The sequence below is a fragment of the Macaca mulatta genome, chromosome 8 (genome assembly GCF_049350105.2).
Source record: "Macaca mulatta isolate MMU2019108-1 chromosome 8, T2T-MMU8v2.0, whole genome shotgun sequence".
Classification (NCBI taxonomy): Eukaryota; Metazoa; Chordata; class Mammalia; order Primates; family Cercopithecidae; genus Macaca; species Macaca mulatta.
Genome location: NC_133413.1, coordinates 153,739,056 through 153,760,000, shown reverse-complemented (window position 1 = coordinate 153,760,000; position 20,945 = coordinate 153,739,056). Strand labels below are relative to the sequence as shown.

General features: G+C 64.2%; 1 protein-coding gene across 9 annotated transcripts; it reads right to left on the bottom strand.

Annotated features, from left to right (window-relative positions):
- Nucleotides 1–6,265: 6,265 nt before the first annotated feature.
- Nucleotides 6,266–19,365, bottom strand: RHPN1 (rhophilin Rho GTPase binding protein 1). 9 transcript variants are annotated; one of them, XM_077944160.1, is made up of 16 exons: nt 19,181–19,365; nt 13,962–14,436; nt 12,899–13,014; nt 11,911–12,039; nt 11,599–11,674; nt 10,709–10,786; nt 10,235–10,359; nt 9,977–10,143; nt 9,548–9,741; nt 9,073–9,229; nt 8,884–8,997; nt 8,276–8,470; nt 7,722–7,798; nt 7,353–7,499; nt 7,103–7,264; nt 6,266–6,636 (listed from the first exon to the last, which is right to left on the bottom strand). In XM_077944160.1, exons 2-16 carry the CDS (start codon nt 14,283–14,285, stop codon nt 6,421–6,423), a joined length of 2,277 nt encoding a protein of 758 aa, XP_077800286.1. In that variant the 5' UTR covers nt 14,286–14,436; nt 19,181–19,365; the 3' UTR covers nt 6,266–6,420. The 9 variants fall into 9 exon arrangements, with proteins under 9 accessions (XP_077800286.1, XP_077800285.1, XP_077800287.1 ...); XM_077944159.1 differs by having other exon boundaries at nt 6,266–6,658; nt 7,041–7,264; nt 8,884–8,994; XM_077944161.1 differs by having other exon boundaries at nt 8,884–8,994.
- Nucleotides 19,366–20,945: the final 1,580 nt, after the last annotated feature.

Here is a 20,945-nt window from a genome sequence, read left to right as displayed (position 1 = left end):
CCCTGGTCTCCTCAAACTCGTCTCCCAGGGGTCCCCAGGGAGTCCTCCAATCAGCTCCAGCCCCCAACCCTCTCCCACGGCTTTGGGTGACCCCCAGGTCCCCCTGAGTCCCCCTCCAGCCACAGAGTGTGCACTCAGCAGCTTCTTGGAGGCCGCCCCCGTGGGCACCCACTGGCATCCGCTAACCAGCAGGCCCATCTTGGGCTGAACCCCCAACCTGCCCCTCCTCTGCCAATGCCCAGGCTGGGACATCCCCTGGCGCTCCCCACACCCCACCCAGCACCCTCACACGCCGTGCTCTGAGGTGGTGCCCCCTGGTCCTTGGATGCAGGGTGCCAGAAGCATCCACCAGGCATGGGCACAGTGCCCCAGGCAATGACCTCTTGGGGCAGCCCCCCGTAGAGGCCCAGGTCCCCTTCCACAGGCGGCCTGCCCTCTCCTGCCTTCCCCTGTCAGCCCTGCCTGGCCCATCCCTGCCTCTCCTCCCCGCGCCCACACTCCTTCCACACCGTGCTCGCCTGGAGGCGCAGCGGGAGCCAGGCCTCTCACACCTCCTCAAGCTTCCTCCTGCCCTGAGATGCAATCTCAGCCCCCAGATGGTCAGCCCTGCAGAGCCAGGCCTGTCCTCACCGCTGAGAGCCCAGAGCCCAGCGTGGCGGAGAGAGAGGGTGTCCGGTGGCTCTCCCAAGCTGAACCTAGGTCAGCCTGCCATGCATCTCCCAGCTGGTGGCCTGCTCACCCTCGACCTTGACTGCATCTCCCACCCCACTGGCTTCTCCTCCCTCCCCTACGGCTCACTGGGAGTTGTGGGCAGAACAGAGATGTGGTCAAGACTGGGCCTGGTCCTCAGGAAGCATCGGGGACCCTGTCAAGGCTCTGAATCTGCAAGACGCCCTCAAGCAGCTCTGCCTGCAGGTGAGGAACCTGGGGCCTCCGTGACAAGATATTAGACATCATCTTCTGACTTCCAGGCGCACCTCACGTGTCATAAGGATCACTGGGATGTGCAGGACATAAGGAGAGCGTAGAGGGGCCAGGGCTCCAGGGGCTCCTGGGAGGCAAAAGCGCCCAGCAGCAGGTGTTCAGTCATTGCCGACGGGCAATGAGTGGCCGTGAGGATGGACAGGAGGGCAGAAGGGCGGCACTGCAGCCTCTGCCGCCCACCCTGCCCTGGAGAAGTGGGTGCCCCTTCCTCCTGCTGACTTGGAGAGGTCAAGTCACCCCCACTGCAGATCCCCAGCCTGTCCCACCTTGCTCTCTGGAGCCAAGAAAAAAGCAGTGGAGGCTGGGCGCGGTGGCTAACGCCTGTAATGCCAGCATTTTGGCAGGCCAAGGCGGGAGGACGGCTTCAGTCCAGGAGTTCAAGACCAGCCTGAGCAACACGGTGAAATGTCTCTACAAAAATCAGCCGGGTGTGGTGGTAGGCACCTGTAGTTCCAGCGACTTGGGAGGCTGAGGTGGGAGGACTGCTTGAGCCCAGGAAGCAGAGGGTGCAGTGAGCCAAGATGGCGCCACTACACTCCGGTCTGGGTGACAGAGCGAGACTCCATCTAAACAAAACAAAACAAAACAAATCAAAAACAGTGGGGACCAGGCAGAGAAGCTAATGCACTAAAGGCCGTGGTGGGGGTGAGGGGAACATGGCCACAGGGCAGCTGCCGAGAGGAGTGAGCTGGAGGTGAGGATGGCAGTGACAGGGGAACTGCTATCACCGGTGATGGCCTCATGGGGACTAGAGATTGGTGTGGGGAGGGTGGGGTATGTGCTGTCCACACGATGACAGAGGCAGGCGACATGATGTCAGCAGTGGGGGGGACAGTGACATGCCATGTGACCTCGGGTTGGGGAGAGTGGTGGGGGGTGTGGCCTCAGGAGTTGGGGAGGGAATGGTGGTATGTGTGTGACCTCAGGGGTGGTGGAAGGGGAGAGGGGTTGGGCAGTGACCCCAGTGATGGTGGGGAGGGTGGTGGGGTTGTGTCTTTGGAGTCCCATCTCTTCCTCTCACACTGGGAGGGTTAGAGTGGCCACAGGCAGGCGTGAGTGCCCTGGAGGTGGCTAAGGACTCGGCCACAGGCTGTCAGCCTCTCTCCTTGTGCTGAGAAGCTGAGGCTAAACTCAGCCCTCTAAGCTTGTCTGCTACCCGTGGCCTGACCTGGCCCGTCACCTCTCCCATGCACAGCAGCACCACCTAGGTGACCCAGAGCCCCCACTGCCACCTCCGCCACCCTGGCTTGAGGCCTCACTGGGTCTGGGCCCCATGCCCTCTTCTCCTCAGGGCCCCTCCCGGCTGCCCAGCACCCCCGTCCTGGGGATCTGAAGCCCATGGAGCCGGTTTCTCTCTGGAGCTTCGTGGAGCGCCCCCAGTCCCCCGCCTTCCGCGGCTCCCCTCCAGGATCAACCCCCGGGCTCTCTGGACCTCTACGCCATGTCTGCAGATGATCCGCGGGTGCTGTCCGCGCTTGAGGACAGCTGTAGCCTCGCCAGCCCACTGGCCATCGTGGCCCACCTCGTACAGGCACAGATCCTGACCATGGCCGTGGGGAACAGGGAAAACACTGCTCCGGGGACTGTGGGAGGGTGTGGTGGGACGAGGGTGTTGGACAGGGCCTGACCCCCAACACCTGCAGGTGGTGTGCGTTCACTCGTCTTCTGGAACTGCTGGCTTGAGGTGGCAGGAGGGGCTGGGAAGGGGTGAGGAGGAGAGTGAAGTAGGGGACCCTGCCCTTGGCTCACCTAGGTCTGTCCCCAGCCCCCACAACCCATCCATTCTCGTGCCCCCCAATCCATCTCCAATCCCACTCCCAGCCCTGTCCATCCCCAGGCCCCTGCTCCCACCCCTCCCCGCTCCCTCTTCCTGTGTTAATCCTGCTCACTGCTGACCCAAGCAAAACGGAGTCCGCCTTCTCCCTTCTCGGCAGTTTTCTGTTGGCAAAGCAGAAAGGAAGGCAACTCAGGCTCAGCCCAGCCTCCTGCCTGGGGAGCACTCTGAAAATGGAGCATCACCCCGTGGGCCCGGCGCCTGGGCAGGGTGCACACACGGTCCCTGTGCACCCTCGGCCCCTGCGCTGCTCAACATCCATCGTCGGCCCTGGCTCTGCGTGGGCATGGGGAGTGGGGTCTGGACCATACAGTGGCCTCAGCAGCTCCTAGGCTCCGGCCCCTCCCTCCCAGGCAACATATGCCCGACACACTCAGGCACTCATGGACATGCTGGTGCCGTCCCTGCCCTCGGCCCGTCTGTGACACCGTGACCAAAGTGATAAGGCTGGGCCAGAAAGTGGGGGCTAAGGCCCATGCATGGGGTGTGGCCAGGCCAGGCCATCTGAGGAAGGGACACTAACCTGCCCCTAAAAGCCAAAAAGGTGCTAGCCAGAAACGCCCAGGAGTGTGCAAGTAGGACTTCAAGGGAAGAGAATGGGCTCTGCAGATGGCAAGGTGTGGTGCTTTGGGGGGTGAGGCAAGCACCAACACATGCTGCTGCAGAGACAGCCTCGAGCCGGCCCCTCGGGGCAGCTGTGCCCCCTGGGAAGCCTCAGCCAGTGGCTCTCACCGCACAGCCTGCAGACTGAGCGCTCCCCAGCGGCCAGCCCTGCCTTCCCCCAGCCTCGCCCTGATCCTGCTTTGCTCCCCAGCCTGGGCAGGTGGGACAGGACCCTGACCTGCCGCCTCCTGCTAGGGCAGGCTCAGCACAGGTGCCGCCCTGTGTGCTGGCCCCAGGGGCTGCACTGCCCTCTGGCGGGGCACAGGCCACAACTGGCCCCGGGGGTGAAGCTGCAGGTCCTGCCAGGCCTGGCATCACACCCTTGACTAGTCCCCAAGGCCTCCTAGAGCCTCCTGGAGCCATGGTGATGTCTCCCCAAATCCGCCCACCACTGCTGACTCAGCTGCCTGTGTGGACGTGCAGTCCCTGGGGGGGCTGGACAGGGTAGTCCCTTGTCCAGCAGGCCCCTGTGCCCAGCAGGCAGCCACCAGCTGCTGCAGGGGTGAGGATGGGATGGGGCGCGGTCCCTTCCCGCAGCCCAGGGGCTATCTGGCAGGACTCCCACAGAGGCTGGAGGTCGTGGTCCAAGCCTGAGGGGCTGGGCTGGTAGGCATCCGGGGGGCGTGGTCCGAGCCTGAGGGGCTGGGCTGGTAGGCATCGGGGGGCGTGGTCCGAGCCTGAGGGGCTGGGCTGGCAGGCATCTGCTTTCTGTTCTGGCGTGGGGCTCACTGCTGCCCCGGGAGCAGCCCCAAGTGGCAGGTGGGGAGGGGGACCCCCCTCCTGCCCAGCCCTGCCTTGATTAGAACTCAGGACTCCAGATCCCGGGACCTCCGCCCCCCTCCCCGTGGCCAGCAGTAGGATCTCAGGGCCTCCCACATCGCCACAGCACCCCTGTGCACCAGGCTTCCTCCACTTCACAGGATGGAGGCGGTGACAGGAGCCGGGTCCCAGCCACGTGTGACTCCAGCTGCGAGGCCCCCACTCTGTGGCAGAGGGACCGGATGGCGGGGAGGCAGCCCCAAGGGAGACCCCTGAGGGGGCAGCAGGGGACAAGATGGCCTGGGGCAGAGAGCAGGGCCAGGATCACAGGCCCAGGCTTGGTGGCAGCCAGGGGAGGGGTGTGGGCAGGGGTGGGATGGGTTGGGCGTACCCCAGGGGTCTGTGGTGGGGAGGGGCATGCTCTCCGGGGAAAAGCCCCCTCCCCCAGCCTATGGTGGCCTGGCGCCCACCGTGCAGGAGGCAGGTGGCAGCTCTGTCCCCACCTTGGGTCTGGACAGGCCACAGGAGGTGGGGAGTCCCTGCACTTCCCAGACAGGGCCGCCATCCTGTCATCCCCAATTAGCGCCTAATGGCCTCCTTGATGCACAGTTTTATTAACCAAATTAATATGTGCTGGGGAGACCTGCATGACCTTGGCCCATTCTGCTGAGACAGGGATTTTCCCAGGAGGGCAAATGGGGGACCTGGATCCCCACCCCGGCTCAGGAAGGCTGGGGAGCCTCACCCTCCCGCCCAGGAAGATGGCACCACGGCGCCTGCATCTCTGGGACCCCAAACACCCCACTCACACCCCCATTTTCCTGGCTGAAGCACGAGGGAGGTGGCAGCACAGGGTCCTGGACCCTGGAACTGGAGCTTGGGATGCAGGGCGGGTTGCTCCCACCTGGGGACCCTCGGAAGGGACTGGACAAGAGGGCAGGGGTCTTGCAGAGCTGGGGGCTGCCTTGCTACCCGGGGTCTGTGCCTCAGCCCTCCCAAGGTGCACCTGCCTGTGCCGCCACCCAGGGCTGCTAAGCAGGTGGCGGCTGCCCCCTGGTGGCTGCAGGGAATGACTCCCACCAGCCCTGTCCCTTTCAGAACGTGCTGGGCCCTGGGGCCCTTGGTGAGGACCCCCACTCAGGCTCCGTGGCTCCTCTCGGGTGCAGCTCGGGCCTGCCCTGCTCTGCAGCCCTTCCCACCCCCTCCCCTTGGTGCCCAGGTCCTGAGCCCACTGCTGTGGGGGTCTTGGGGGCGGTGCTCCTGCTGACTGCCTTTGGGGGCCATTGTCCACCCAGTCTATGGAGGCCTGGAGGCAGCCCCCACTTCCCCTGCTTGAAACACTGAGAGCTCACGGCCTGTGGAGGCCCGCAGGAGCGGCGCAAGCAGGCTGGGGAGGGCTGGGGGCCCGTGCAGGCCCCAGGCTCAGGGAGAGGTGACATGCTCAGGAGCTGGAGGGTGGCACCTATGGTCGGAGCAGGACAGCAAGGTGGGCAGCAGGGCTGGCAGGCTTAGGGCCACCATGAGACCTGGGCCACGACACTGGGGACTCCTGGGCAAAGGGGACACTTGCTGGGATGACCAGCACAGGGCCCGGGGTGACCAGCACAGGGTGCAGAGGTGGGGAGTCCCTTGCTCTATGCACAGACAGGACAACAGGAGGTATTTTCAGGGAAGGCCGTGTCTAGGACCCGGCCTAGGGGTCTGTGGATGCTGTGGGTGTGCCTGGCTGCTGCATGGTGGCATGGTGGAGGGGCAGCGAGCGAAGGGGTGCCCAGCAGGAGTCACTGGGCACCAGGCAGAAACTTGGCCGGAGGCAGGACTGAGACCTCAGGGTCTGTGCCCAGGGCAGCAGCAGGGTGGACAGAGCCCGGGGGCACAGACGTGATGGCTGTGAGGAGCACCTCCTGTGAGGAGCCCTCAGGGTGGGGCAGCCCCAGGAAGCTGACCTCAGACCGGCAGAGGGACTGGCACCCTTCCTGTGTGTGAGTGAAGAGGCCACAGCTCCCATCACTGGGCTCAGACAGGTCTGACCATAGTCTTTAATGGGCAGGCAGGTGCCCGAGGCAACCTCTGGCATGAGGCGGGGCAGGCATTGCCCAGAGGTCCTCTGGGTGGGGAGGGCATGCTTGGTGCTTCCCACCAGCTGGAGCCAGGGCTGAGGTGTGCAGGGAGCCTGGCCCTCACAGCCACCCTGGGCACTTCGAGGATGAGGGCAGAGCTGGCTTCACTGGGGCACGGGGCTGGGAGCAGCCTCCAGGCTTGCCCTGCTGGGCTTTTCGGCTCCAGCTGAGGAGGGGCCGGGGGCTGGCCCACGTGGATGCCGGGGTCTTGCAGCCATGCTCCCTCTGGCTGCTTAGAAGCCCCCTGGGGCCCAGCAGGGCGGGTCGGCGGTCCCCCTGTAGCAGGGACAGAGATAGACTGTGGTCAGCCACTGCTGGCCTGTCCCCACCTGCAGCCAGTCTGGGAGGGGTGAGAACCACCTGGAAGGGGCTGGCACACGGGGGCTTGTTTGGGGGCTCCCATCAGGGTGACCACATAGTAGGGGCCCCACGGGTTTCACCCAACCCTGGTTCAACCATGCTGGGTAGATGAAACTTCTGGGATGGAGCACCTGGCCCAGAAGCCTCCAGTCTGAGGATACAGAGGCCCAGTGAGGGGTGGGCTCAGCATCCTCGGGGTCAGGGCAGGAGCCCTCAGATGGAGGCCACAGCACAGGTGGCCCCTGCCCAGGAGGCGGCCCGGGGAGGGTTACCCGCAGCCCCACCTCCCCTTCCCAATGCTGCTCAAGCATCCAGGGCACGCCCAGGGCCAGGGTGGGGACAGCAGGCTGGGGACCACCCCTCCGGGGCCCCCAGGGCTCACCAAGGTGGGCAGCCTAGAGCTGGGCAGCACTGACACCACCTGCAGGCTGGCACCCGCCTCTCCCGCAGCCTTCAGCTCCGCCACCACCTCTGCGTGTCTCCACCACCTGCACGGCTGCCCGTTCACTGACACAATGTAGTCACCCTCCTTCAGGCCGGCCGCCTGTGGGGAGACTTGGATGGTGAGGCGGGGACAGGACACCCTGCCTGGCACTGGGGACTCAGCCTCAGGGGGCCGGTGGGGCCCTTACCGCGGCCTGGCTCCCTGGAACGACAGCAGCGATGAGGACAGGCGAGTCTCCCCGCAGCGTGAGGCCGAAGCCACTCTCTCCTCGGGTCAGGTGGACGGGCCCCGCCAGCCGCCACCGGTTCTTGGCTGAGAACACAGACAGGGGCCCCTGGCGGGGGCTCAGAGGTCAGAGGCCCAACTGGGTCATACACTGAGGAGACCCCACCTAATCAGCACGTCCATCCAACCTGTGCACCGAGGGACGCCGTGGGGTTCCACAAGGAGGGTGGGCAGGGCTGGACCGCCATCAACGGCCTGAGGCCACGTGCTGGTCAGAGCCACGCAGCCCGAGCTGCCCGTGCTGGGGGTGTCTGGGGACAGGTGTGCTCACCAGCCGATGGAAGATGTCAGGCCCCTTCCCCGGGGACAGGCGCGGCGTCCTGGCCTCTGGCTTCTGGTGGGTCTTAGCTGAGAGGGTGGAAGAGCAGAGCTAAGCTGGGAGCCTGTGGAGACCTGCCCCGGGGATTTTCCAGGGCGCAGGGCATGACCCCGAGCGCACACAGGCCCTGCCGCTGACCTCCTGGCCTGGCCGCACTGCAATGGCGGGGGGAGCTGCCCCAGGTGCCCTGAACACATAGCCTCCTCTGCCACAAGTGGCTCCCAGAATCCCTCCCTGAAGTCCCAGGTGTGCCTGTCCCGGGTCTGTGGGCTTCCCCTCAGGGTAGGCCGGTGCAGGGAGGGAGGGGCTGAGGGGCGTGGCCATCCCCCAGGCCCCTGAAGGGCCCGGCAGCTCTGTGGGCCTGAGATTGCGGCCTGGAAAGTGCTACTGCTGTTGAATTCATCGTGGCGATTGCATCTTTAAGGCCGTCAGCCTCCCTTTCTCCAGGACGAAGGCCCCCACCCTGGCCGGGGATGCAGCCACCCACACAGGCCCTGGCTGCTCACGCTGGATGTCTGGGGCCTCGGCAGTCTCACAGAAGTCATCCTCACGGTCAAGCTCCGCGTACTTGGCCAGTGAGCGCTGCAGCGTCTGGGCGACCACAGCCCGCAGCAGGTCCACCTCTCGCAGGACGCGGCACAGGGCGTGCAGCCGCAGCGCCTCCTCCTGCCCCAGGATGGCGCGCTTCAGGTGTGCCTTGCCTGTACGCGGGGCACTGGGACGTCACATACCATGTGGGCCTGTGGGCCCTGGGACGTGGCAGAAGGAGTGGGCAAAGCCAGGGCTGTGGGGCTCATCACAGCCACTTTTGCTGTAGGCGTATGCCACAGGGGTGAGGAGCTGGCTGTGCAGGAGGGCTCTGCCTCACACAGAGCAGGGGCCAGGGACAAGCTGCTCCCAGGGGTCTCCCTCCTGCTCAGAGGCTGCCAGCACTCCTGGGGCCCCTGTGCTGGACCGTCACCCATCAGGCACAGGGCATCCAGGGATAGGTAGGTGGCCCAACTCGTTAGCATGGGGACACCAGGTGGCAAACAGCGTGAGTGTGGTGGGGGACACCCTGCCACTGTTGGTGACCACCTGAGCCCCCAGGGCCCTCCATCCATGGGCGCCTTACCAAGCTGCCTGCGCTCCTCCAGCTCCTGTGGCAGCACAGGGCCTTGGGGCTTGCAGGAGGTGGGGGGCTGGAGGAAGACCTGCTCGTGTGTGGGGAGCTCTCCCTCGGTCGCTGCTGGGGGACAGAGAGGCCATGAGCCCTGAGCGGGGGGCTTTTGCAGCATCATGGGCAAGTGCGGTGGGCACTCACGGGAGCCGTCGCAGAGGGCCATGGCTACGTGGTAGTGGGCCAGGGAGCGGAAGTACTCGGCCTTGACATGCACCAGGGCAGTCCAGGAGACGGGCATGTAGTCGTGGACAGGTGGCTGGGCCATGGTCTGGTGCACTAGTCTGTACTCGGCTGCCACCTGCCGGTGGACATGGCAGGCACGCGAGGGCCTCCCGCTCTCCGGTGGTGACTGCCTCTCCCTACCCAGCCTCCACCCGCTCCGACCACCATCCCAGCAGCCTCCCTGGCACCCCAGTTCCTGCCGCTTCATGCCATTCCCTGGAGGCAGAGGCTTGGGCGCCCAGGTTCCTGACCAGCCCCCCAGGGAGCAGGACAACAGCCGGCTTGGGGCTGACACACAAGGAAGGAGGCGGGAGAGCTCACGCTTGCCTGGACCTGGGCTCTGGCCCCAGCTCGGCCCCACCCCCTGCACCCTGACACGGGTGCCCGAGCTCACCTGGGCAGCCTCCTGCGCCAGGCGCAGCTGGGCCAGGCAGTCTTGGGGGGCCATGGAGGCAGGGGGTGAGAGACCCTCAAACACACATTCCTGGGCCTGGGCCATCATGAGCTGCTCCAGTGCGCAGAGGGACGCAGGGCTCATGTCTGGGCTCGGCGCATGGGAGAAGTTCTCCCTCAGGAGGCTGAAGGTCCCTGCGGAGGGAGGGGTGCTCACACAGGCAGGGCCCTGACCTGCCCATCTCTGCCCCATGCAGCACTCAGGGAGGCCAGCTAGGGCCGCTCCTGGGACACACACGGGCCCGATGTGCTCAGCCCCCCTACCTGAGGGACTGACGTCCTAACCACCCCCCAGCTCCTGCCCTGCAGAAGGGGCTCTGCAACACCCTGGCACCACACCCTGCCGCCCCGCGGCCCGGGCCGCCCTCACCAGCGGCCCTCTGGAAGGCCTCCACAGCGCGGTGGGCACCCTCGGCGCAGGAGCGGTTCTGGCGCGCCCCAATCTGCGTGTGGAGGGCGCCGATGTTGAAGAGAACGCTGCCCTTCTCGAAGGCCAGGGCACGCTGCTGGGCCGGGACCCCAGTAAGCGAGTCGTACCTGCAGTGTCAGGTCAGGCTGGGCGGAGTTCCCACAGTTCCCGCGGCCAGGCCTCCCCTCCCCAGGGTGCCCCCGCCCGCAGAGCCCCTACCAGTGGAAGAAGAGCCCGAGGCTCCTGGCAGGGGTGAGGAAGCGCGCATCCAGGAAGCACAGCTGGTTATAGTAGGCTGTGAGCAGCTCCAGGCCCGCCTCATTCCGGCTGGGGGTCCGCATGGCCTGCAGGGCAGGAGCCGCTGGGCCCCACCGCCCTGGTCCATCCCACTCACACACACTGCCCTGGGAAGTCCCGTGGGCATCAGCACCATGGGGGGCGGGGAGGCAAAGCCAGCGGGGCCCTGGGCAGCCGAAACTCCCAAAGGCCAGCAGCGTGCGGCACCGGGGCCACCGGCCAGCCCCTCGACACGCCCCGGCTGGGTCTGCACACACAGGGTCCTTGGTGCGCCCGTCTCCCCACATCCTCCAGACGTCCACACTGAGCTCCGCCGTCTGTTCCTGACTTAAGCCTCAGCCTCTGCATGTGTCTCCCAGGACTGCAGGAGGGTGGGCGGGCGGGGGAACCACACACCTGCCGCAGGGCCTCCAGCTCTCTGATTTCTGCCTCATAGGAAGCGCCGTCCTCTCCAAAGTGCACCGAGATCAGCTCCTGATGGGGGGCAGGTGTTGGCATCCACAGTACCCCTGTGCCTGGCCTCCTTCCCTGAGGTGTCCCAACCCACCGTGGGGAAAGACTCATGGTGGAGGAGGGCTGTGTCGCACAGCAGGCTGGCTGCCATGCAGGGTGGGGGCCCTGGGCCCCTCAGGAGAAGCCCCAGAGAAGGGCTGGGGCCAACTGTACAGAGGGACCTGGTGGGTTGATGCAGCTTGGAGCCCCTCTGGCCCTGGGGTTTCCCCTCACAGAGGTGGCGCCTGGAGACTCAGCGCTACTTTTATGTGCGTTTCCTTATTCATCCCCATGGCCGGGAGGCAGGTGCCATCTGCCACTCAGTGACTCCAACACTGAACACAGTCAGTGGCTCCTGCAGGGCCCTGCCGGGCAGTACCAGTCTGTTCTGGGGTCTGAGCCCTCTCCAGGACCCTCATGAGTCAGTGCTGGGTGTGTGGTCCCAAGCCGGTGGTGCCCTCTGTGGGCGAATCTGGACCCTGTGCCCCGGCTGGGGCTTCCAGGCCCCATCCTCTTAGGGCATTGCCTGTCCGAGGGCAGGCCATGTGTTCATACCCACTCTATGGGATCAGCCCCAGCCTGCGGCGCAGGCACCAGAGCGGGCCCTGAACGCAGCAGAGGCTGGGTCTCTGTGGCCACTTCGGCCAGGTCCCTGGTGTCCCTTTCCGCCCTCCCTCCCTCTGGGCCTCAGTTTCCCTATCTGTTCAATGAGACAGCTGGACCAGGAAGCCTCCAAGACCCCCTTGGTCCCAGGGCAGGGCCGTGTCCCTCAGAGCTCGTAGGCCAGTGCCTACCTTCAGTGGTGTAGACCAGTCCAGCTCCTTGGTCTCCTTCAGGCCCAGGGGGATCATGGGGACAGTAACAGCTTCACTACAACCAGAAGCATCGACTTCAGACTGTAAGGCCAAACCCTGCTGTACACGGCAGCCGGGGGTCCACTCCTAGGGCTGTGTGGCACAGGGTGCCTCCCTCCCTCATGGGTGCACACGTGCGCCTGTGTCCTGGGGGGTGTCCTTGCACCTGCGCACCCCCCACCATCCTAAACCGCTCCAGAAGCACGTGCACACACACGCACGCGTGCGCGCTGTCCCGGCCCCCATCCGCACCTCCCATGCTGGCCAGGGTCCACGCCACCGCTGAGCTCCTCCAGCTCCTCCTTCAGCAGCTGCAGGTTGGAGTTGACGTAGCTTAGCTCCAGGGCGACTGTCTCTCTCACCCGGTTGTTGCTGGTGGCTCTGAGGGAGGCCGTGGCAGTTGAAAGCCCAGCCCCAAGGTAGAGCCAAAGGCCCCATGTCCACTGCCACCCTCCTGCCAGCTGATCTGTCGGAGCTCCGAGCCCACCCTGCAGAGGATGTCGCTGACGGGGTCTGTCCCCCATGGGTGGGGCAGGTGCAGCAGTGGCATCCGGGGGCTCACAGGTGATACCCACTACAGTTCATCACCCCTGACCCCAGCACCTGCATGTTCTGACTCTGGCCTGCGGGCACCTCCCTCAGCGCCATGGCTTTCTTTGGGGCTCATACAGCCCTCGACAGCATTCAAACACCACTTCCTCGGATGGTGGGTGAGAGCCACACCCCTCTCTGTGCCTGCATCAGGGCCCGGCAAAGGGACCAGGGGTCCCCAAGGAAGGCCAGGATGGGGGCAGGGAGGCAGCAGGTGCTAAGGGTACTGAAGTTGCACTCACACACACACGTGCGGCTCACACGCGGCGTGCTCTGAGAAACAGGCAGCTCGGGTCTTCCACCCCTCTCCCAGGTCCCCAACCTTGGGATGCGCCGTCACCTGCCACAGCTCAGCCTCAACCATGGCTCTTCTGAGAAGCCCCCACGTGCACTGCTGGGGCTTCCCAAGCTGCACACCTGGCAGGGATACTGGTTTCCTGGCACCCCCGGCCCAGCACAGAGTCCGTGAAGGCAGGTCTGTGAGGGTCATGGCTGGGCATCACGTGTACTGCGTGCCCCCCAGGACCCATCTGCTCATGCACCTGTCTCCCTGACCCGGCCATGGGGCAGACACCTGCCTGGGTGGCTGTTCTGCCCCCCTCACCCAGGTCAGCCCTGCTCCTGGGGCCGGGTGGCCTCAGGCACTCACCTGTAGAGGTTCTCAGCGCCCGTACGCATCTGCAGCTCCTTGTCAATCTGCTGGTGAATCCGGGCCCTGCGGCTCTGCAGCTGGCCGCACTGCATCTGCATCAGGGAGTCATAGCCCTGCAGAGAGGCCACAGGTGATCACGGCCTGACCCTGTGGAGCCCGCACCAGGCTGTGCCTCGCCAGCCACTGAGAGGAGTGCAGCCTGCCCAAGGGTAACGGGGTGGCCACCATGGGCTGGGGCTGGAGCTGACCTCACAGGGAGGGGCTGGACAGAGCCAGTGTGAATATGGGCCCAGCCAGAGCAGGACCAGGAGGCAGTCAGTGCAGAAGGACGTGGTGGGGGGGATGCTGCTGACTTGTGCTGGGGGTCGGGAGGGGAGGCTGGCACCTGCTAAGGACACCAGGAGCCAGGGCCTCACCAGGCAGCCTGGACAAGTAGGGCTCCAGGAGCCCTGCAGGGGGCTGCCCCTCACAGTAGGATTCTTCTGGGTCTCCTTCTGCACTTCCGGATTTCATTCTGGATCCCCCTTGCCCCTCCCAATTTTTTTCCATCCAATTCACCCACGCCTCCCAACCATTCCCGTGTGGGTTTAGGTGCGGGCTCAAAGGACAGCGTCCCTGAGGCTCTGGGGGCAGCCACTGGCCCCCGATGGTGGGTGCAGAGGCTGCGGTCTGACTTTGGGAATGGTTCTCGAAGTGAACGCACACCTGTGCACTCCCCATCCACAGAGAAGAGACTCTGAGCCTTGTACCCACAGATTGCACCCCCACGGCCCTGCCCAGCACCAGCCATGGCGAAAGAGCAGGGCATGCCCGGCAGGGCCGCTTCTGGACTTTCATGGCTCCTGTGTCTTCTTAAGTGGTGCGAATCTGCTGGGGCTTAAATTTCACTCCAGGGTGATCCAGTTTCATGCCTCAGCCCACCCCATCCTTGTGGTGTTGGGGTCCTGCCTGTGTGATCCTCATGTGTCCTTCCCTCTCACCACGCCCCTCCCCCCAGCTCTTCCCCATGGCTGTGTGGGAATGCCTGGGTCTCCACCCCGACAAGATTCTTTGCAGATACCTGTGGCTGTCCTCTGGGTGGGCTCCCAGGCGTGGGCCGGCTGGCTTGCCTCTCCAGCACCCACTCCTTCCATGCTTTGAGACCCACAGTGCTGCTCAGGGCTCGATGCTCAGGGACACTGACTCCCACCCAGCCCTTGGGTGAGCCTGGTCTGTGTCGGGTGCGGCCATCTGGCCATTTCTGCCAGTCAGCAGCAAGACAAGGCCTCTGGTGGATCCTGGGACTGCTTCCCGCCCTTGTCGGGAGACAGGACCTCTTCTGTCTCAGGACCTTGTCATGTCTGAAGATGAATCCTGCCACCATGAAACTGACCCGATACTGCATGAAGCTGCAGATTCATGGGGCCAACGTGCACATGGCACTGGGTCTTCCCCTCTGTGGACCTGGCACCGTCTCCACGCACACACGTCTCTCAGGCCTTTCTGTCTTCCCCGTAAAGAGCTCACATGTGTTTTCCTGGGTTTCCCCTAGATATCTACAGAGAGTTATTTCTGCTAATGTGAATGAGACCTTTGTCTGCATTGTAATTAGTTTATTCCCATTATACAGGAATGATTTGATTTCCTAGACAGAAGGCCTGCTTGTCCTGCCCCCCAGGCTCACAGCAGCCAGCTGAGTGGGTGACCATCTATTATGGGTGAATTGTGTCCCCACAAAAGACAGGTTCAAGTCCTAACTCCCAGTACATGTGAGTGCAATTTGTCTAGAAATAGGGTCTTTGGCTGGGCGCGGTGGCTCACGCCTGTAATCCCAGCACTTTGGGAGGCCGAGACGGGTGGATCACGAGGTCAGGAGATCGAGACCATCCTGGCTAGCACAGTGAAACCCCGTCTCTACTAAAAAATACAAAAAAATTAGCCAGGCGAGGTGGCGGGCGCCTGTAGTCCCAGCTACTCGGGAGGCTGAGGCAGGAGAATGGCGTGAACCTGGGAGGCGGAGCTTGCAGTGAGCTGAGATCTGGCCACTGTACTCCAGCCTGGGCGACAGAGCGAGACTCCGTCTCAAAAAAAAAAAAAAAAAAAAAAAGAAATAGGGTCTTTGCAGATATAATGAGTTAAGATGAGGCCACCCTGGAGTAGGGGGGGTCCTTAATCGCAGTGACAAGGGTCCTTATAAGAGATGGGAAATGTGAACACAGCCACATGGAAGTGGCCATAGGAAGGCAGAGACAGAGACTGGAGAATAAGGCACCGTCCCCTGGAACCCACCCCATCCCCCAAACCCCTGCACTGTCCCCCGGAACCCATACCATCCCCCAAAACCCCTGCACCATTCCCTGGAACCCACACCATCCCCAAACCCCCGTGCCGTCCCCTGGAACCCACACCATCCCCCAAACCCCCGCGCCATCCCCTGGAACCCACACCATCCCCCAAACCCCCGCGCCATCCCCTGGAACCCACACCATCCCCCAAACCCCCGCGCCATCCCCTGGAACCCACACCATCCCCCAAACTCCTACGCCATTCCCTGGACACCCGTGCCGTCCACCAGACACCTGTGCCATCCCCCAAAACCCTGCGCCGTCTGCTGGACACCTGTGCCATCCCCTGTACACCCACACCAGCAGTCTCCTGCTGAGTGCTGGGGGTGAGGGAGCCTGATGGAGCTCCCTGAACTGAAGATGAGCCGGTGCTTAGGGGCTGGGGGGAGGGACACAGGCGCTAAAGGGCCAAAGCAGAGAGGCCATGGTGGCTGGGAGGAGGGTGTGCTGGCCCAGGACACTGGCCTCCCCCCAGCCCAGCTCTGTCCCCGTGGACACCACCCAGCAGGGGACGGGCCAATGTGCACTTGGGAACCCTCATCCTGCTCCCGTTTCCCACTCCCGCCTCCTCCAGAAAAGAAATTCCCTCCAGAGCTGCTTCAGGGGCTCAGGCTGGAGACGCCCACAGGTGGGAGAGGCACGGGCGCCTCAGATCTGAGCAGCTCCCTGAACTTGAGGCCTGCCCACCCCCGCCTCCCATCCCTATCTTTCCCACCCGCACTACCACCTTGAGGGCCTCTGCCCAGTACCTAGGAGACCCCCGTGCCACCCACTGCACTACACCCCCTCCCTGCAAAGGCCCCACTGCAAGGCTCCAGTGGCTTTAAGGGCTCTGGCTGTGCAACGGGCATCAGACACCCAGCCAGGTCCCTGCTCCCCTCCTGGCCCCAGGAGAGCTGTGGGGAACCTGGCCCCTCAGAGCCCCACAGGCACCTGCCGTGGCCCTGGGCCGTTCCTCGGCCTCCCCACCTGCAGTGCTCCCTGCTGGTCAAGTGACTTCCTGGCCTACATGGGGATGAGCAGACCTGAGCTGGACCTTTGAGGCTGGGTAGACCTTGGAGGGGGAGGCCCATGCCCCACTTTCCACACTGGGCTGAAGGTTGTGCCCAGCAGAAGGGGTGTGGACACAGGTGTTCAGCCCCTGCTCCTGCTACAACCTCCCCATCCTCTGGAGACAAAGGTGACCTGGAGCCACCCCCCCACACCACCCCCATGGTGCCCTGACACCCTACTGTGACCATTTCTACCTTGCATTAGGAAAGAACAGAGAGGCTATGGTCTGCGGGGGTCCTGAGAGGCAGCCACACATGAAGGGCCTGGCCGTGCCTCGATGGAGAGGGACGGAGAACAGAGAAACAGCCCCCAAACCCTGACAGTGGGGCTCCTCTACCAGTGAGGAAACAGTGTGGCCGTGGCCAGAATGGGGCTGACCTGGGGACTGGCATAATGTGGAGACAGTTATCCCAGCCCAGATCTGGGAACAGCAAAACATCAGAGCAGGACCAGACCTCCACCCTCCCCCAGGATCCCCTGGCCCTGGACCAGGCAGTCCCCAGGCAGAGGCCACCCACCTGGAGCAAACCAGCTTCTTCCCCTCAGAACCCTGGCCCTGGGCACCCTGTCTGCTGACACCCACCCATCTCAGGGATCCCTCTCCTCTGCCCCCACTGAAGTCTCACCTGAATGCAAGAACTGGAAGCCCCAGGAGGGCGGACACATTAGCACCTACCCGACCCACCATCTCTGCCCCCCACTGATGAGGGAGCAGAATTCAATGGGCATTGGCGCACAGGGGTCTCCTGGGACGTGGGGCTACAAGCAGCACGCACGCCAGAGGGATCACAGACTGGCCACTCACGCCAGGGACCGCCACTCTCTCTGATGCTCCCTGGGGCACCCAGGCACTGGTGGTTCCTGAGCACCCCTCTTCCTGGAGCCCAATCTACCTGGGCAGGGGCCTAGGAATCCGTTTGTAACCAGCACCCAGAGGGTGCTGCTGTCCAGCCAGGCCAGGGAACCTCAGGCTGACCCACTCGGCATGCTGGAGACCAGGCGAGGGGAGCACAGTCACTCTGCCCATCTGCTGCTCCAACGCTCTCCCTCCTCAGTCCGCTCCCCCTTCTCTCACTGGCCTCCCTTGACCTCCCAAGGAAACCACAGGACCTGCATACAGCCAGGCTGTGTTCTCTGTGGTCCTCCCCGGGAGCCCCTGCAGCCCCTGTGGGAGGGACGGCAGCTGGGTTGGCCGCCCTGGGCCGTGCCAGGCTTCTCCCCTTACCAGCTTGGCAGCCTTGGCCACTTACTCACCCTGTTCCTCAGACGGGCTGAGGCCCAGGGCTTGGGAGGCACCGATGGCAGGACTCCAGCTGCGGCTCTGGACCCGGCACCAGGTAAGCGCTCGCGGAAAGCACACTCTCATCATACCCGGGGCAAATACAAGTCACCCAGACCCGTCCACAGGGCCTCAGGCCCAGGCGTGGTCTCTAAGCGGAGGAATGACCAACCCCTGACCCACTGAACTCTGAGCATTAGGGCCAGTTTGGGGGCCAGCCTGATGGGGGTGGAACAGGCCTCACTCCAGCCTGGCCGCAGGCATCAGGGAAGACCTTCCAGATGGCAGGACGGCCTGAGTGGTGTGTGTGTGACACAGGGCCTGCCTCCGCTCCCCGGCCACCTCCCACAGACCCCTCCCTAGCACCCTGACTGCGGGTCATTTCTGGACACTGCGAGAGACGCGGCAGCCTGGAAACAGCTTCTCCCCGACTTTCCAAGGTGACAGCCCAGGGAGGGCCAGGACAGAGAGCCTGGGCACAGCCCCCAGCCTGAAAAGCGTGACCTCCAGAGCCCTCTGGGACATCTTGTTTGTACAGCCTCCCAAACATTCCACCCAAAACAACTTTGCTGTCCCAGGCCACCTGCAGGCATGGCCGCCCTGCCAGAGTGAGTTCACAGGGTTCGGGCAAAGGCTGCCTCTCCCTCCAGTGCCCAGGAGGTGCTGCAGCCTCTTGCACGCCTAGGGGTGGGCAGGAAGGGAGTCCTTGAGGGCTATGGTCAGCATCGGCAGCCCAGTGACCTGAAGCCAAGCCCTGGCTGATAGCACCGCCTCCTCCTCTAAGAGACCTGAGTCCAGACACGGAAGCTGAGTAGAACCAGGGACAACGAAGTCCGATGTCCCAGAGGGGAGGAGGGCCAGGCGCTATCAAAGGCTCACCTGGGGTGAGGAGCAGGAGCAGCCCCCCGCTGAAAGCCCGCGATGGGCATGGGCGCCCAGGGTCTGGCAGGAGCACTGGGACAGCCTCGAGCTGGTCCGCAGGGAACACGCAGGCTCTGGACTGCAGAGCAAGGCCCACAGACGTCCCCTCCTTTCCGGGCACAGACTCAGCAGGTCTCCATAGCCCTGCCCATCCCTCCCACTTGCCCAGTCAGCGCCCCGGGTTAGGGACTTCAGAAGGGGAGGAGGTTTGGGAAGTCAGGAGAGGACAGCCGGGAAGACCTCTCTCGATTTCCCATACCCAGGAGGCTTCGCTGCCTGCTGCTACCAGTGCACCCAATGGGCACGCAGTTCCTGAGCGGTGCAGAGGGAGGACCGAGCTAGGGAAGGAGGCTATACAGGTGCCGCAAAGGAACACGACGGCGGGTGTTGGGAGGGCGCTCACAGAGTCCAGCCCCACACCCGCCCAGAAAGGGGCCACGAGGAGGGCGTCCCCCGACCCGCTTCAGCGGTGAGGATGATCCAGACTTTGGCTCCCCGCATTTCCTGGCTCACATGAGTGGCCTGGAAGCACCTGCACAGAGCTCAGAGGAGGAGGGACGCAGGCTCTGGCCTCAGTTTCCCTGCCTGCGTCCGGGCCGAGTGAGACGTGGGAGGGGGTTGCCCGGAACGCGCTTCGAGTGGGGGCAGGAAAGGGCCGGGATTCCGGGCCCCTCCTCCCGCCACCGCGCCAGTGCTGCGCACCTGCAGCCGTGGACTCTCTTCGCCGGCGCCCGCGCCGTCCGGCCTCTCCTCCAGGATCATCGCCGCGCCCGCCGCGCTGGGGGGTCCTTCGGGGTCAGCCTCTCGCGCAGCGCTCCGCAGCCGGACCAGGGCCTCCCGCACCACCCGGGCCGCGGGCTACTCAGTGCCCGCGCCGGTCCCCGACTGTCCCTCCTGGGTGGGGGTGGCCCGCTGCGCGGCTGGGCGTGGCACGGGTCCGGTGTGCCAAGCAGGCCGTTGCCCAATAGGCGGCAATGCCGCTTCGACGGACAGCTATATCAGCCAACCAGAGCTCTAGGAAGGAGGGCTCTGGACGACCAGCCCCGCCCACCCGAGGGACGGTAACCCCTGGCAACCGAGGCCTGAACGACCGCGGCCGGCTGGCAGGTTGTACTGCGCATGCGCCGCAGCGGCCGCCGAGCTTGCGGGAGAAGTTCGGGAAACGGAGGAAAAACTCTACGGAACGTCCCAAGCTGAGAGTCAGGGCGGACCTGGCCTCGGCGCGCCCGGCTCCTGGGCTGCCTTTGCGGGGACTCCAGGAGTCTGCCAGGCCGCGCCGTTTCGTCCCGTCACCCCGGCAACGGGACCCTCTAAGAGGCTTGTTCCAAAAATGTTCACAATGGGGTTTTTAAAAACGGTTTTGTTAGGGACAAGTGCTTGTGTGAGTTCTCCGACAATGCCTGCTTTCTTCTCTCTGCCCGCGGAGCGGAGGCTCCAGGCCTGGCCCCAGTCCGAGGTGCGCCTGTCGGTGGCGTCCTGCTTCCAAAATCGGCCTCCAGAACCCGCCTCCTTCCAGAACCCGCCTCCTTCCAGAACCTCCTTCCAGAATCCGCCTCCTTCCAGAACCTCAGTCCAGAACCCGCCTCCTTCCAGAATCCGCCTCCTTCCAGAACCTCCTTCCAGAATCCGCCTCCTTCCAGAACCTCCTTCCAGAATCCGCCTGCTTCCAGAACCTCCGTCCAGAACCCGCCTCCTTCCAGAACCTCGATACAGAACCCACCTCCTTCTAGCACCTATCTCTGGAACCCACGTGCTTTCAGAACTACCTGTTTGTAGAACTTGTTTCCAGAACGAACCTGCTTTCTGAATCTCTTTACTTCCAGAGCTTGCTTCCTGGACTGATCTGTTTTCAGAACCTACTTTCAGAACCAGCTTGCCTCCAGGACCACCTGCTTGGAGAACTGGCCTGCAACCCCAGGACTGGAAGCCTTGAGCCCGCACTGCTCCCTGCGGGGCTCACCCGGCTGTGTGTGTCCTTCCCGGCCTTCTATACTTCCCTAGGTGTCTGGTGACTTCGGAGCCCGCTCAGATTTCATGTGGGTCTCCTTAGCTCAGAACACACCCTTTGAAGGGAAGGAAGGCCAGGGCACAGATGGTAACCACGGCTCCTGTTCATCAAGTTCCTCTGAAGCCCAGGCCTTATCCATGTTGACTGCCCCACCACAGGCCCAGCCGAGCCTGGGAGCTGAGTCCTGGTCTCATTCTCGTGCCTGTGCTCCCCGCCCCGCAGCAAGCACACATGAGCCTGTCATCCCCAGATCTCAATCCTGAAGGCTAAGCTCCGTGGTCTGCCGCAGCCATCTATCTGCAGCAGGCTCCTCCCACCAACAGTCTTCCTATGAGGCCCCTGCCAGTCATGCCAAACCTCCTGGCCAAGGCCTGTCCTCCACTCCTGGCCTTTTGAGACAGGGTCTCACTCTGTTGCCCAGGCTGGAGTGCAGTGGCACGATCACAGCTCACTGCAGCC